Source organism: Astatotilapia calliptera, chromosome 7 (assembly GCF_964374335.1).
Source record: "Astatotilapia calliptera chromosome 7, fAstCal68.1, whole genome shotgun sequence".
Lineage (NCBI taxonomy): Eukaryota > Metazoa > Chordata > Actinopteri > Cichliformes > Cichlidae > Astatotilapia > Astatotilapia calliptera.
Genome location: NC_137428.1, coordinates 44452740 through 44466411, shown reverse-complemented (window position 1 = coordinate 44466411; position 13672 = coordinate 44452740). Strand labels below are relative to the sequence as shown.

Genomic DNA, 13672 nt, shown 5'->3' with positions numbered 1-13672 from the left:
AGTGTCAGACCAATAGCGGTGGTTTTGTTTGTTAACTCCACCATTCACATAAAAGTTTGCCTCATCGCTGAACAAAATCTTCTGCGTGAACTGAGGGTACTGTTCCAATTTTTGTTTTGCCCATTCTGCAGATTCTGTGCGCCGATCTGGGTCATCCTCGTTGGGATGCTGCAGTAGCTGGAGTTTGTAAGGGTGCCATTTGTGAGTAGCTAATATCTGCTGAAGGGATGTTGGACTAATGCCCCTCTCCAGTGACATGCGGCGAGTGCTACGCTGTGGGCTCTTGCTGAATGAAGCTAGGACAGCCACTGATGTTTCTTCATTAGTGACAGTTTTCTTGCATCCACATTTTGGCAAATCCAACACTGAACCATTTTCACGAAACTTAGCAAGCAGTTTGCTAACTGTAGCGTGGGAGATGGGTGGTCTCGTAGGGTGTCTTGCATTGAAATCTGCTGCAATGACCCAGTTACTGCGTTCACCAGATATCAACACAATTTCGCTCCTCACGTGTTAACCTCTTCGACATGTCAATGGCTGTGAACAAAGAGAAACAGTGTGTGAAGAGTGGGAGAAGAGGGTTGCATTGACAATCCAACACAATGGGCAGCACATTGAACACATTTTATAAGTGGTCAGAAACTTGTAAATAACTCATGAAAGAATAAAGTTACGTTGAAACCAAGAACACCATTGTTTTTCTTGTGACATTACCAATAAGTTTGATGTGTCACATGGCCCTCTTCCTATTGAAAAAACAAAAGTTGTATCCAAGATGGCCGACTTCTAAATGGCCACCATGGTCACCACCCATCTTGAGGAGTTTGTCCCCTCGCATATACTAATGTGCCACAAACAGGACTTTAATATCACCAACCATTCCCATGTTATTATGGTGTACGGCATTAAGAAAAACCTTTATGAGGAATATATTTATTTTTGGTGCACTTCACTTGAAAAAAGTAAAAGAATCCTAATGACACCAGAAATGAAACCTTCCAGTACTAAATCAGTTTTCAGTGCTGATTAAATAACGGAATAACTGCATCCATGCATCCATCCACACTATGGCCACAGGTCTGTATTTTAACAGGTCTGGATATAAATAGTGTGGTGAGGTCAACAAATGCAAATCAGGATTCTTCTGCTCCCGAAGTTGGCAACTTAAACAGTACAAGAACTTACTACAAGGTTTGATTTAGTCAGTCTGCAGTACCCACAACCCTAAACAAGAAATCTGTTTCAGCTCTCTGATAGAAAAGAAAAGTCCTAATCTGTTACACTATAAGTCTTAGATGGTAAATTGACTGATTCTTATATAGTGCCTTACACATTGCTCATTCACACAAGCCCTTTTTCTTCTATTCTCTTTCTACCTAACGTTCACAATGTGATGAATCAGAGCATCTTGCCCATGCAGACTGGAGCAGACGGGACTCTGCTCTACCACCTGAGCTACAGCCACCCCCTCTCAGGTAATGCAGAGCCAATGTGGGTGAAGGGACTCGCCCAGCCTGACTGCCTTGATGTCCAGGTGTCTTCCCTGCCTGCCCTGATATGAGAAAACCTGTGTAGCCTTGCAGGTCACATTGCATCAGTCACAGCTGTTATGGCAGCCCCCCTCTCAGTCGTGGCACTTGTTAATCTGGACTGGTTATAGAGGTCCATACCGTAGGCCCCAAGGGACTGTTACCTTTAGTGGTCCTCAAAGAGTGAAAAAGTGAATGTCAGCAATGTAGACTTTAAGGAACAGGAAATTTTATCATAGCAATTTTGCAGGACTAATTCAAAAGGAAAATAAAATAGTAAAAAATCACTAAACAATAATTAAATCACTTAAACTATACTTATGTAGCTAACGCTGAGCATTTTCTTATCTTTGATGAGGAGAGGTAGGAGCACAACTGGATCCAAAGATGCACTCATCCTCTTGTTCTAAGTCCATGATAATCACCCAACAGGAAAGCAGCATCCCATGGGCATTCAGTGGAAGTAAATCAAACTCCTTCTGAATTGACCATCTAACACAGTAAAAATGAGCATTGAGGATAGCTGTCAGAAAAATGTTCTTAAAAAGTGAGACACGCAGAGCAGAAATTTTAATGAGCAGCAAGTTTAATGTGTTTATATACTTGCAGGGGAGCAACAGCATACACAGTGAAAGTCTATGCACGTGCTCATCTAGGCGATCCTGTTGATCCTTTTTATACATTTTTCTAGTCACACACTAAATCTGAGATAAGATATGTGAGACTTTCTCATACATTCCTTTCGAAGCAAACAGTTTATTCTTCTTAAAAAGATATACAACCAGTTTGCAGGTTCACAGGTTGGCCTGGGTCGATCCCCTGTTCACCTCCCTTTCCCACTGGTTGTCACATCTTTTTAACCTTACCCATGGGGACATCCAATCACATTATCAACATCCAATCATCTGATGTCCACTCACACTTTCTGCTCTCGTATGCTCTCTCTGTCAATCTGACTTACATGATTTAAGACAAAATGTCAACTTTGAACTACTTTAATCCATAAAAGTTAATTTTTTCATTCTTAACACAGAAATTCTATCACATTTAAGCACTGAATCACATATAGATATAATTCCCTTAATGTTTCATTCAGTTTATGTGATTCCACTTTAATTTATCTATTTATCTTTAGCACATAACATTCACTTTTTAATTCAGATCCAGGGGAATACTTTCTTTTATCCTTTTAAACTCTGTGTTTGTCAACCACCATTTATGCATTCACCACACACACACACACACACACACACACACACACACACACACACACACACACACAACAGGGCCATTAGAATAGTCATTTTACCTACTCAAACTACATTTCTCATTTTGATCAAAAATAATGTTATTATAACATGATAATATATCGTATCTTTGATTAAGAATAAAAATGCTTTATTATTAGGAAATAGAGAAAAGCTCTTTTTTAGCAGTCGCATAAAGCTGGATGCTAAGACCTTTGACCCCCTGAGAGGGAAGTCAACAATATTGTAGGTAGAAGACTGTCTTCTACAGTCTTTTCACACACAGTAAGTGAAAAGAGGACTGAGTACACTGTAGTTGATGAGACAATGACATTAATTCTCTACAGAAGCTCATTTGATAAGACTGCAACATGCTTCTTCAGGCATGTAAACCCATCAGATATTACTCAGACATTGTCATGGCAGATCATAATGTGAAAGTGTGTTTCTATCATTTGGCTTGTTTCTTGAGATTAGGATCTTGTTTGTATGTCAGCCCCTCAGCAAGCTGCTACAGTTGCCTAACAGTCTGTTCTTCTTATTCAGTAATACACTCAACAAAAATATAAACGCAACACCTTTGTTACTGCTCCCATTCCCCATGGGATGGACGTAGAGACCTAAAATTCATTCCAGATACACAATATAACCATCCCTCCCAAACAGTGGTCACAAATCTGTCCAAATGTGTGGTAGTGGGCACATCTGCCATATTGAGATAATCCATCCCACCTCACAGGTGTGCCACATCAGGATGCTGATCTGACATCATGAGTAGTGCACAGGTGTACCTCAGACTGCCCACAACAAAAGGCCACCCTGGAATGTGCAGTTTTGTCTCACAGCAAAATGCCACAGATGCCACAAGCAATGAGGGAGCGTGCAACTGGCATGCTGACAGCAGGAATGTCAACCAGATCTGTCGCCCGTGCATTGAATGTTCATTTCTCAACCATAAGCCGTCTCCACAGGCGTTTCAGAGAATATGGCAGCACATCCAACCGGCCTCACAACCGCAGACCTCGTGTAACCACACCAGCCCAGGACCTCCACATCCAGCAGGTTCACCTCCAAGATCGTCTGAGACCAGCCACCCAGACAGCTGCTGGAACAATTGGTTTGCACAACCAAACAATTTCTGCAAAAACTGTCAGAAACCGTCTCAGGGACGCTCAACTGCATGCCCGTCGTCCTCATCGGGGTCTTGACCTGACTCCAGCTCGTCGCCGTAACAGACTTGTGTGGGCAAATGCTCACATTCGATGGCGTCTGGCACGTTGGAGAGGTGTGCGCTTCACGGATGAATCATGGTTCACATTGTTCAGGGCAGATGGCAGCTGAGAATGTCCCAGTTCTTGCATGGCCAGCATACTCACCGGACATGTCACCCATTGAGCATGTTCGGGATGTGCTTGACCGGCGTATACGACAGCGTGTACCAGTTCCCACGAATATCCAACAACCTCGCACAGCCATTGAAGTGGAGTGGACCAACATTCCACAGGCCACAATTGACAATCTGATAGACTCCATGCGACGATGTGTTGCACTGCATGAGGCAAATGGTGGTCACACCAGATACTGACCGGTTCTGGGTCCCCAGACCTCCAATAGCGCAAAAAACTGCACATTCCAGGGTGGCCTTTTGTTGTGGGCAGTCTGAGGTACACCTGTGCACTACTCATGATGTCAGATCAGCATCCTGATGTGGCACACCTGTGAGGTGGGATGGATTATCTCAATATAGCAGATGTGCCCACTACCACACATTTGGACTGATTTGTGACCACTGTTTGGGAGGGATGGTTATATTGTGTATCTGGAATGAATTTTAGGTCTCTACGTCCATCCCATGGGGAATGGGAGCAGTAACAAAGGTGTTGCGTTTATATTTTTGTTGAGTGTATTTAGAGTTTACTTTAGATCGAGTAGTTCATTTTAAAGTCTCATGTGTTAAATAATATGCAACATTAGGGTCCTTAAATTTGTTCCTATAGCTCGCCTGCAACAGTGTAGCATCTGGTGTATCATTCAGTACAGCTTCCAGCGAGCAGACCATCTTGTCTGCTCGCTGAGACAATAACGGGAAAAAAGAAGAAAAAAATACACACAAGTGTTCAGGCGAACTAACCGAAGCTTATTTAGAACTTCCAGTGTCACTGGCGCAATAACTCATCGGGCGCATAACAAACATCACAAAGTAAAAGGCTTGTTTATATTTTCATATGTAAAGAGGCATAACCACATTCACTCTGTAACTGCCTTTGAATCTGATACCACATTAGGGCAATTGCCAGGGTTAGGGTTAAACATCACAACAGCTAATTTAACATCTCAGTGCAGCATGACAGGGCACAGAGCTTTTAATGTACCATGCTCATTTTGAAAGCTAACTCCCCAGTGGAGTTCATGTAACGGTGAATGCCTGTTGGACTCAGCACAGCTTCAAAGTGTGTACAGCCACATGAAATTTCACTCTCAACACATTAAAACTGATCAGTTTGCACTAGACAGCTGCTACTTACATAGCAACTCTACATCACTGTAATGTATTCAATACAGTTCAGTTCAATTCTATTCTATTCAGTGCAGTTCATTTTGATTTAATTACAATTTATTTAGATTGTATCTAAATAAATTGTATATATTGTATATTGTATATTGTATAAAAAAACCCCTTTTAACAGAAAAATTAACACCAGTAGAACCAGGCTCAGGGACGGGCCGCCATCTGCTATGACCAGTTGGGGCTGACGGGAGTAAGACACAACAAAAGACACACTGTGGAAGAAAACCAGAGTTTAACTAATGATTAATGACTGTGAAATAATCTGAAATGTCATACTCCCTCAAATAACCTGAATTATATATTGGAAAAAGGTTAAAAGTTCACAAATCTCACATCAGACAATTCACATATACACTTCTAAAAATGACTGGGTTGAGGAAAACGTTTTGCATTTAAGTAAACCACGAAGAGCTCAATAATGCTGTAACTATACAATACTAAAAAAAAATATAGTGCTAATTAACACATTTCTGGTGCTCTTATCAGTACTGATAAGATCCTAAGTAATAGAATTAGATAGTGTGACTATAACTAATAAATCCAAAACATGCGTTTTGCATAAGTGTTGACAGTCAGTTACATTTCATCTTTGTTTTTGCTGCTGTTGTAAACTGTTGTTATTATTAAACTGTTCAGAGCTGCATCACATTCTATGAAAGGTACTGAACCCAAAACTTGCTCCTAATTCACCATCATGACCTTAAAGAAAAAGCAATTGTGCGCATAAATGGGTGAATTGTCTTTGTAGTATAAAGAACTTAAAGCAAATAATTAGACTAGAAGTGTTACATGAATGCAGCTTGTTCACCATTTCATACAGAAAAGAGGTGAATAAAAAACACTGGAAGCAATGAAAGGCCCAGGCCACATATATTCTGTTCATGTTAGAGTTTGGGTTTCTCTTTTGTTGAGAGATAAAATCAGCTCAGAGGTTTATTGAATGATTCAGGAGAGTGAAGGTCACCTCTGTTCATTACTGATGTCTGTAAAGAATAATGTGAAACGCCTCCACATTCTTATGAATCCAACACTGATGAGCATCTTACAACATCATATTATATTACACACAGTAGCTGTAATGTAAAGACGTATTATGGCAATAGCAATTAGTATATTTCTTCCATACAATTACTGTTTACAGTGACTACTGATATTAGATACAATTCGTAGGTTGTTTTTCACATATCACAATTCATATTTCAGTACACAGAATGCAAGGAGCAGCAAAAAATGAAAAAGATTTAAGTGATGTCTGAAGTTATAATTTTCAAAACTCAGACATTAATAAAATAATTCTCTTTTTCTCATCATGAACACACATGCTGTTGTTTATTTTTTACTTACTATTTTTTCACAGCGTCAACTGTAGGTTAATGAAAGTAGTCCCAATTAATGTACTAGTTCTTCCTGTTATGCAGGAAATGAAAATTAATATTCTTGCAAATAATACAATTTAATAAAAATAAAAAATATAACATGTAGGTAAGTAAACACAGCTTTTGCTCATTGCTTTGTTGAAGCACCTTTTGCAGCAATTATAGCCTCGACGCTCCTATTTTCTTTGTAGAAGTTCAAAAGCTCCATCAGGCTGATGTTCCAGAGTGGTCCTGGAGCCACTCGTTTATTATCTTAGCTGTGTCTTAGGGTCATGTCCTACTGGAAGATGAATCGTCACCCCAGTCCAAGGTCCAGAGTACTCTGGAGCAGGTTATCATCAAGGATGTCTCTGTACATTACTGCTTCATTATTCCCTTGACACTGACCAGTTCTTGCTGCCAAAAACATCCCCACAGCATGATGCTGTCACCACCATTATGCTTCACTGTAGGGATGGCATTGGCCAGATGATGAGCGGTGCCTGGTTTCCTCCAGACATGACACTTGGTTTTCAGGCCAAAAAGTTCAGCCTTTGTTTCATCACACCAGAGAATTTTGTTTTTCATTGCCTTAGAGTGGTTCGGTTGCCTTTTGACAAACTCCAGGTGGGCTGTCATGTCCCCTTTACAAGTGGCATCTATTTGGCAACTCTACCATACAAACCTGATTGATAGAAAGGCTTGTCCATCTAGAAGGTTCTCTTCTCTTCACAAAGCAACAGTGTAGCTCTGTCAGAGTGACCACCAGGTTCTTAGCCATCTCCCTGGCTAATGCCCCAATCTACCCCAATTGCTCAGATTGGTTAGAAAGAGTCCTGGTTGTTCCACATTTCTTCCAGATTCACAGGCGATAGTGGCCACTGTGCTCAGTCAGACTTTCAGTGCTGCAGAAATGTTTCTGTATGGTTCCCCTGATCTGTGTCTTGATGAAATTCTGTCTCAGAGGTGTAGAGACAATTTCTTGGACTTCATGGCTTGTTTTATGGTCTGACATATCATGTCTGACTTCATGACTTGTAGCGTGACTTTCCAAATCATATCCAGTCAACTGAATTTACTACACAAATTATGCTCTAAAATGGCAAAATGTGGAACAAGTGAAGCATTGTGAATACTTTCTGGATGCACTGTATAGTGTTAAAGCCTTATGTGCAGCTCAGTAGAAATATCTAAACTATGTAAAGACATCAAGTCCATGTTATTATAAACATTTTAAAGGGGATCATTATTGTTTTACAGACAGATGATTGATGGGTTTTAACGGGAGCTCAGTTGCGTTTAACACCCCAAGTTAAAGTTATGTACAACACTACATGATGCAATGATCTCAGTGTTGTGTTATCTAAAGAGCCCCCTTTTATTCTGTCATAAAGTAGAATAGTAATACTTAAGTGTAAAGAAGAGATAATGAAAACTGAGTTTTTGAGAGACTTCAAGTAGACATGAAACATGTGTAAAGGTAAATTTACACCATGGAGCCCTACTTCAACTTTAAAGACTTATTTCTTAAATCTAGCTTCACAGACAGTGTTAACGTTTTTAAGAGCATGTTTCTATGGTCCTAGTTCCTAGTGATGTGCTCAGTTTAGTTTCTGTTACACTGTAAAACCTAATAAGTTCACAGAACTCAAAAATTGTTGTGTAACAGATTACACAACAATTTTTTAGTTGTGTTTTTAAAAGTTTTAAGTTTAACTAAAATAAAAATTATAGTTGCAGTTGCCTTAAATTACCTCAATGTTAACTCATAAATGTTGATATTCCTCAACTTATAATTAGGGAGTAATAAACTCAAAATGTTCAATATTTTTCAACTTAATTAAGGTGGGAAATACACTCAAAATATTTTAGATATTGCAACTCATACGATGTGGGAAATAAACTCAAACTTTTTCATATCTTCTAACTTATAATATGGGAAATAACCCTTAAAATCTTCAATATTTTTAAAATACGGTGTAAAATACACTTATAAATAATTCTAAACTGCCCAGTAAATTATAATCAGCTAAAAGTGTTAGAAAACATGAAATTACACATACTAACAATTTAACAACTTTTTATTAAACACAATGTGCTTTTAAAAAGGCACAAACAACAGAGCTCACTCATAAAAAAGTGCTTCATAAATAAAACAAGAGAAAAAGACTCCAAGGGTCTCCATCTCAATTCTAAAATTCAATAACATTTTCAGTATTAACAGCAATTGCAGCTATTAGAACATTGAGGCATTTAACACTTACTGTACCTTGACAGCTGCAGCTCACTTTCTTTTTTAAAAATACATAAAAACAAACAGTACTGTTTCCACTGCTGTACTTATAGGGAACAAACATCAAGGCAGTGCATTTACGTGTTAGGCAACAGAACATTAAACATGAATAGTGCATGAACTGAACAGTCATTCATCTTAAATGTGAGGTAGAAGAGGCAAATGATTAGGAAAAAAACAAACAAAAAAAGCTTCCTCAATACTCAGCTCAACAAGTAGTCAATTCTGAGTGATTCACTCATTGAACAAATCATTCTTCAGCATCAGTAGATGCCCTTTCAGTGGTTTGTTGTCCTCAAGGCACATCACAACCTTCTGGATAAATGTGAATGTAAGCTCAAGTTTCTTTGGGTATTGTAGGTCTAGTGCATAGATGTACCCAAAGAGCAGGAGAAATGACTCAGCCAGATTTGTGGGACCATTCACAAGTATTTCATCCTCAACGACAATGCAGATGCTTTCGGGACTGAAGAGGGCCGAATCAGTAGAGTCATCCGTGACAACTGTCAGCAGAGCCACAGTAGTGTCAGTGAGGTCTGGACCATCTGCTGACTGCAAAACAAAAATAATATAAGAATGAGTTCAGCCCCACAAGGACACAAATCATGCTACTGATTAGAGGTGTGAATCTTCAGAAGTCACACGTTTCTTTTAGGATTATAATGTCAACGATTTAATTTGATATTGCGATACATCATGATGCATTACAATAATCTTAATTTGGGTTTGGTTTTAAATGTTTTCAATAAATATATGCCAAGATATTTGTTTTTGTTATTTACCAAACATTTCTCTGACCACAACATGGCACCTCCAAAAAAATAGAACACTTGAATTTTAAAAGGGAGATAGTTTTTATCTGTGGATTTGTTTTTGTTTAATAATCTTTCAACTATTTTCATGTTTTCTGGTTTATGCGTAACAATCTTATTCAACAATAGTTGATATATGGGAGAAAACAAGTCAAATGAGGACTGTGTTGAACCTCCTTCCTGATATACACCCTGGTTCTCCTTGAGTTCTGAGTGATGTCATATGTTTGACTGAACAGCTAGGCAAAGGGGTTGATGCTGAGGCCAGTACACTTACATCACAAGTCCTGAATAACGTGGAGGCATCTTCACGCAGGTACACAGGAAGTGCACGAAGGACGAGGGCCCGTCTTGTATTTACATCATGCTGTTCCTAGATGAACATACAATATCTATTAGAATAGTATTTACACAAATGCAGAGTAAAAACAAAGTGTTGGATAGCCATGTTCTGATTGTCATTGTTATAGATCAGGGGTGTCCAAACTTTTTGTGTAACGGGCTAAACTTGTCAATCTAGAAGGGTAACCCAAAAAAATCTAAAAAATTTGAATTTTTAATTCAGGGCAAAATTCTCTAATTTCTTTGTATTTATTTTTTATTTAAATTAGGACAAATTATAAAACTCACCCACTGACAACTGGTGAAATGTTGACTCTCTGTAGCTCTTTGCAGTCTGATATCTGTAAACAATATGTGCACAAAGATGACTTATTAATGTTCAAAAACATTTTTTGCACAGCACACACGCATGTAGTCAGCTGATCTCATCTGATGCAGATCTGCTCCTTGATCAAGTGACATTTGTCCGGATTTTTGGCACGAGTGACGTCGAATCAGCATCGCAGCTGGATGGCCCGATTTACATACCCAGCGCAGCTGATACTCACCACAATAATTTACTAAGATTATATGCACTCCTGTTATTAAGTCCAGTTCAGTCTGTTAATGTTAACCGTTTCGAACTAATGTTGATAGGTGTGTTGCTAAGCTTAATAACTTAAATAACAAACTTGAAATTTACCCGTCCTATTTTCCCTTTTATTGTTTTTTTTCTCTGTGCTGTAAATCTTCTGTCTAAGAAGAAATCTGAGGCTGCTGTTCTGAAAATAAGCTACCAAAGCTTTTTCTGAATGAATCAATAAAGATCCATTTATGGAAAGCTGTGATGAAGGCAGTTTTGTCTTTAATTATATTCAACAATATAACATATTCGACCACTTAAGTGATTTTGTGATCTTTAATACACTAAAGTTAAGGGTATTTACCTAATTTCTAGTAAGTGGCCCTCAGTGAAAAAAGTTTGGACACCCCAGCCTTACAGGTTAGGGAGTATTTGTGATCCGCACAGTCTGCATCAATGATTCTTTCTTAGCCTGGGAGCAGAACGCGGCTCTTTATTTTCATTTCAATTTATCTAGCAAAGATCGATAGGGTCTGGCTTAAAGGTGTCAAGGAGGCGCCTCAGTCTGGTTGAGCCTTGTCGAATTAGCGTGAACAATTTAGCTGAACTTCGTTCGTAGCACCGAGTTCGACCAGTGTAAAATGTTAGGCTGAATCAGGCGATGCATTTTTCCGCAAGCCTTGACTTGTAGAGCTCGCTTAGTGGAATACCCCTCTAAACTGTTAAAAGGATTTCGAGATTATCTCACAACCACACATTTGAGACTACGAAAAAATACAAACGTGTCTAATTACCATAATGATAACACACTCACGTTGTTTATTATTGTTCGCTTCATGCTAGCACACACACACACACAGCTCAACAGCGTAAACTACTGACTGTGTAACACGGACACTTATTGAAATAAGTATACTCACAATACGCACGTGCATTACCGGCGAATACGACAACCGGTAGAAACGGACAGTAGAAAGTTTTAGTAGAAAGTTCAAACGCATGGAGCTAGAACTGCCAACCGTCAACTTCCCGGGCAAGAATACAATGCATTATGGGAAATGTTGTCCCCCACGGAAAACCGCCAAAACGTTACACCATTCTAATTTGAAATAACATTACGTATTTGTCACATTCGAAAACTTCTAAAATTACAATTACTTGGATTCGAATTCATTTATAACAAACATTCACTGTGCACAAAGTACGAATATATTTCCAGTAAAAAATTAAAAAAGAATGTTTATCTACATTAACTTTAAACAAAACAAAAACACGTAGACTTACCAAATTTAGGGCAGTTGATGAAAAAAAATAAGGTGGTGGGTTGAAGTTGGGGACTCTTAATCCACACGGGCTGGCCAAATCTTCCCCGCATCAAGGTAAATTCAAGATGGCTGACTCAGCTTTCCTGAGGGAGCGACAAGACTCCACCCACCAGAACGTCACTAAACTAAGCTTCTTAAACTTTTTGAGCTTTCCAAAAAAATTAGCTAAAAAATATTGAGCCCTATTCAATTAAAGCTGCATAAAAGCCAACAGAGCTCAATACTTTATAGTTTGCTCAACTACAAAACGACATTTGAGTGTTATGAGCTTAATAGTTATGAGCTAGGACAACTGTTAGGGATTACAGTGTAGGAAAGTCTTTTTTCATTTGTTCTTTATTTTTTTGGTATGGTTGACCGTCAACCTCAATAAATGGCTTGTGCTCAGTGAGTTCATTCTTACATCCATGTATACGCTGCATTTGGCTGGCCGATTAATAACACTAGAAAAAGGTTTTGGGAAGCTAAAGCCTGGCATTAAAAATAGCATCTCTGCAGTTACCTCTATATTCTGCAGCTTGAGTCTTGCTGAGGTTTTATTAGGGCTTGTAATGAATAACCGATGTTGTCACATGTTAGACGCTTTGTCCATCCATCCATCCATCCATCCATCTTCTTCCACTTATCCGGGGTCGGCTTGCTCAGCCACCTCCTACAGCTTGTCCGGGGGAACACCAAGGCGTTCCTAGGCCAGCCGAGAGATATAATTTCTCCAGCGTGTTCTGGATCTGCCCAAGGCCTCCTCCCGGTGGGGTGTGGCATGCCGGAACACTTCACCCAGGGGGCGCATAGCAGGCAACCTTGTCAGATGCCCGAACTACCTCAACTGGCTCGTTTCAATGTGAAGGAGCAGCAGCGGCTCTACTCTGAGCCTGTCCCGGATGGTCGAACATCTCACCCTATCTCTAAGGGAGAGGCCAGCCACCTTTCAGAGGAAGCTCATTTCTGCCGCTTGTATCCGAAATCTCGTTCTTTTGGCCACTACTCAAAGCTCGTGACCATAGGTGGGGGTAGAGATGTATCGACTGGTAAATTGAGAGCTTCGCTTTTACGCTCAGCTCTCTCTTCATCACAACAGACCGGGACAGCATCCACATCGCTACGGCCGCAGCAACAATCCGTCTGTCGATCTCCCGCTCCTTTCTCCCGTCACTCATGAACAAGATCCCAAGATACTTAAACTCCTCCACTTGGGGCAGGAACTCGTCCCCAACGCGGAGTGGGCACTCCACCCTTTTCCGGCTGAGGACCATGGCCTCAGATTTGGAGGTGCTGATTCTCATTCCCACTGCTTCACAATCGGCTGCGAACTGTTCCAAGGCGAGCTGGAGGCCATCACCCGATGAAACCAACAGAACCACATCATCTGCGAAAAGCATAGATGATATTCTGAGACCACCCAAGTGAAAGCCTTCCGCCACTTGGTTACGCCTAGATATCCTGTCCATAAAAATTATGAACAGGATCGGTGTCTTATCTAAATTTTCACATTGAAATATTAGTAGCTTACAACGTAGAGAACATTATTACATGCTCATACCAGCTCTTGTTTTTTGTATTCAAATGAGCACTAGTTAACTTTACTGAACAGCACGCTGAATAGTTCTTTTAACTTAAAATGACATTTCTGTAGTTGTT

At 39.7% G+C, this 13672-nt stretch overlaps 2 protein-coding genes across 5 annotated transcripts in view; one reads left to right on the top strand and one right to left on the bottom strand.

Moving 5' to 3' along the window:
* The window catches only part of LOC113026231 (metabotropic glutamate receptor 8-like), a 155749-nt gene that overhangs the window by 108021 nt on the left and 34056 nt on the right, over positions 1 to 13672 (top strand). The window lies entirely within an intron of this gene.
* LOC145430127 (uncharacterized) lies at positions 8764 to 12475 on the bottom strand. Of its 3 annotated transcripts, none has more exons than XR_013910546.1 (4): positions 11630 to 12475; positions 10440 to 10488; positions 10083 to 10178; positions 8764 to 9545 (listed from the first exon to the last, which is right to left on the bottom strand). XR_013910546.1 is itself a non-coding variant. In XM_080304539.1 (4 exons), the coding sequence occupies exons 1-4, from the start codon at positions 12082 to 12084 to the stop codon at positions 9228 to 9230; spliced, it is 558 nt and encodes a 185-aa protein (XP_080160665.1). In that variant the 5' UTR covers positions 12085 to 12459; the 3' UTR covers positions 8764 to 9227. The 3 variants fall into 3 exon arrangements, 1 of the variants encoding a protein (XP_080160665.1); XR_013910545.1 differs by having other exon boundaries at positions 10436 to 10488; positions 11630 to 12470; XM_080304539.1 differs by having other exon boundaries at positions 10436 to 10488; positions 11994 to 12459.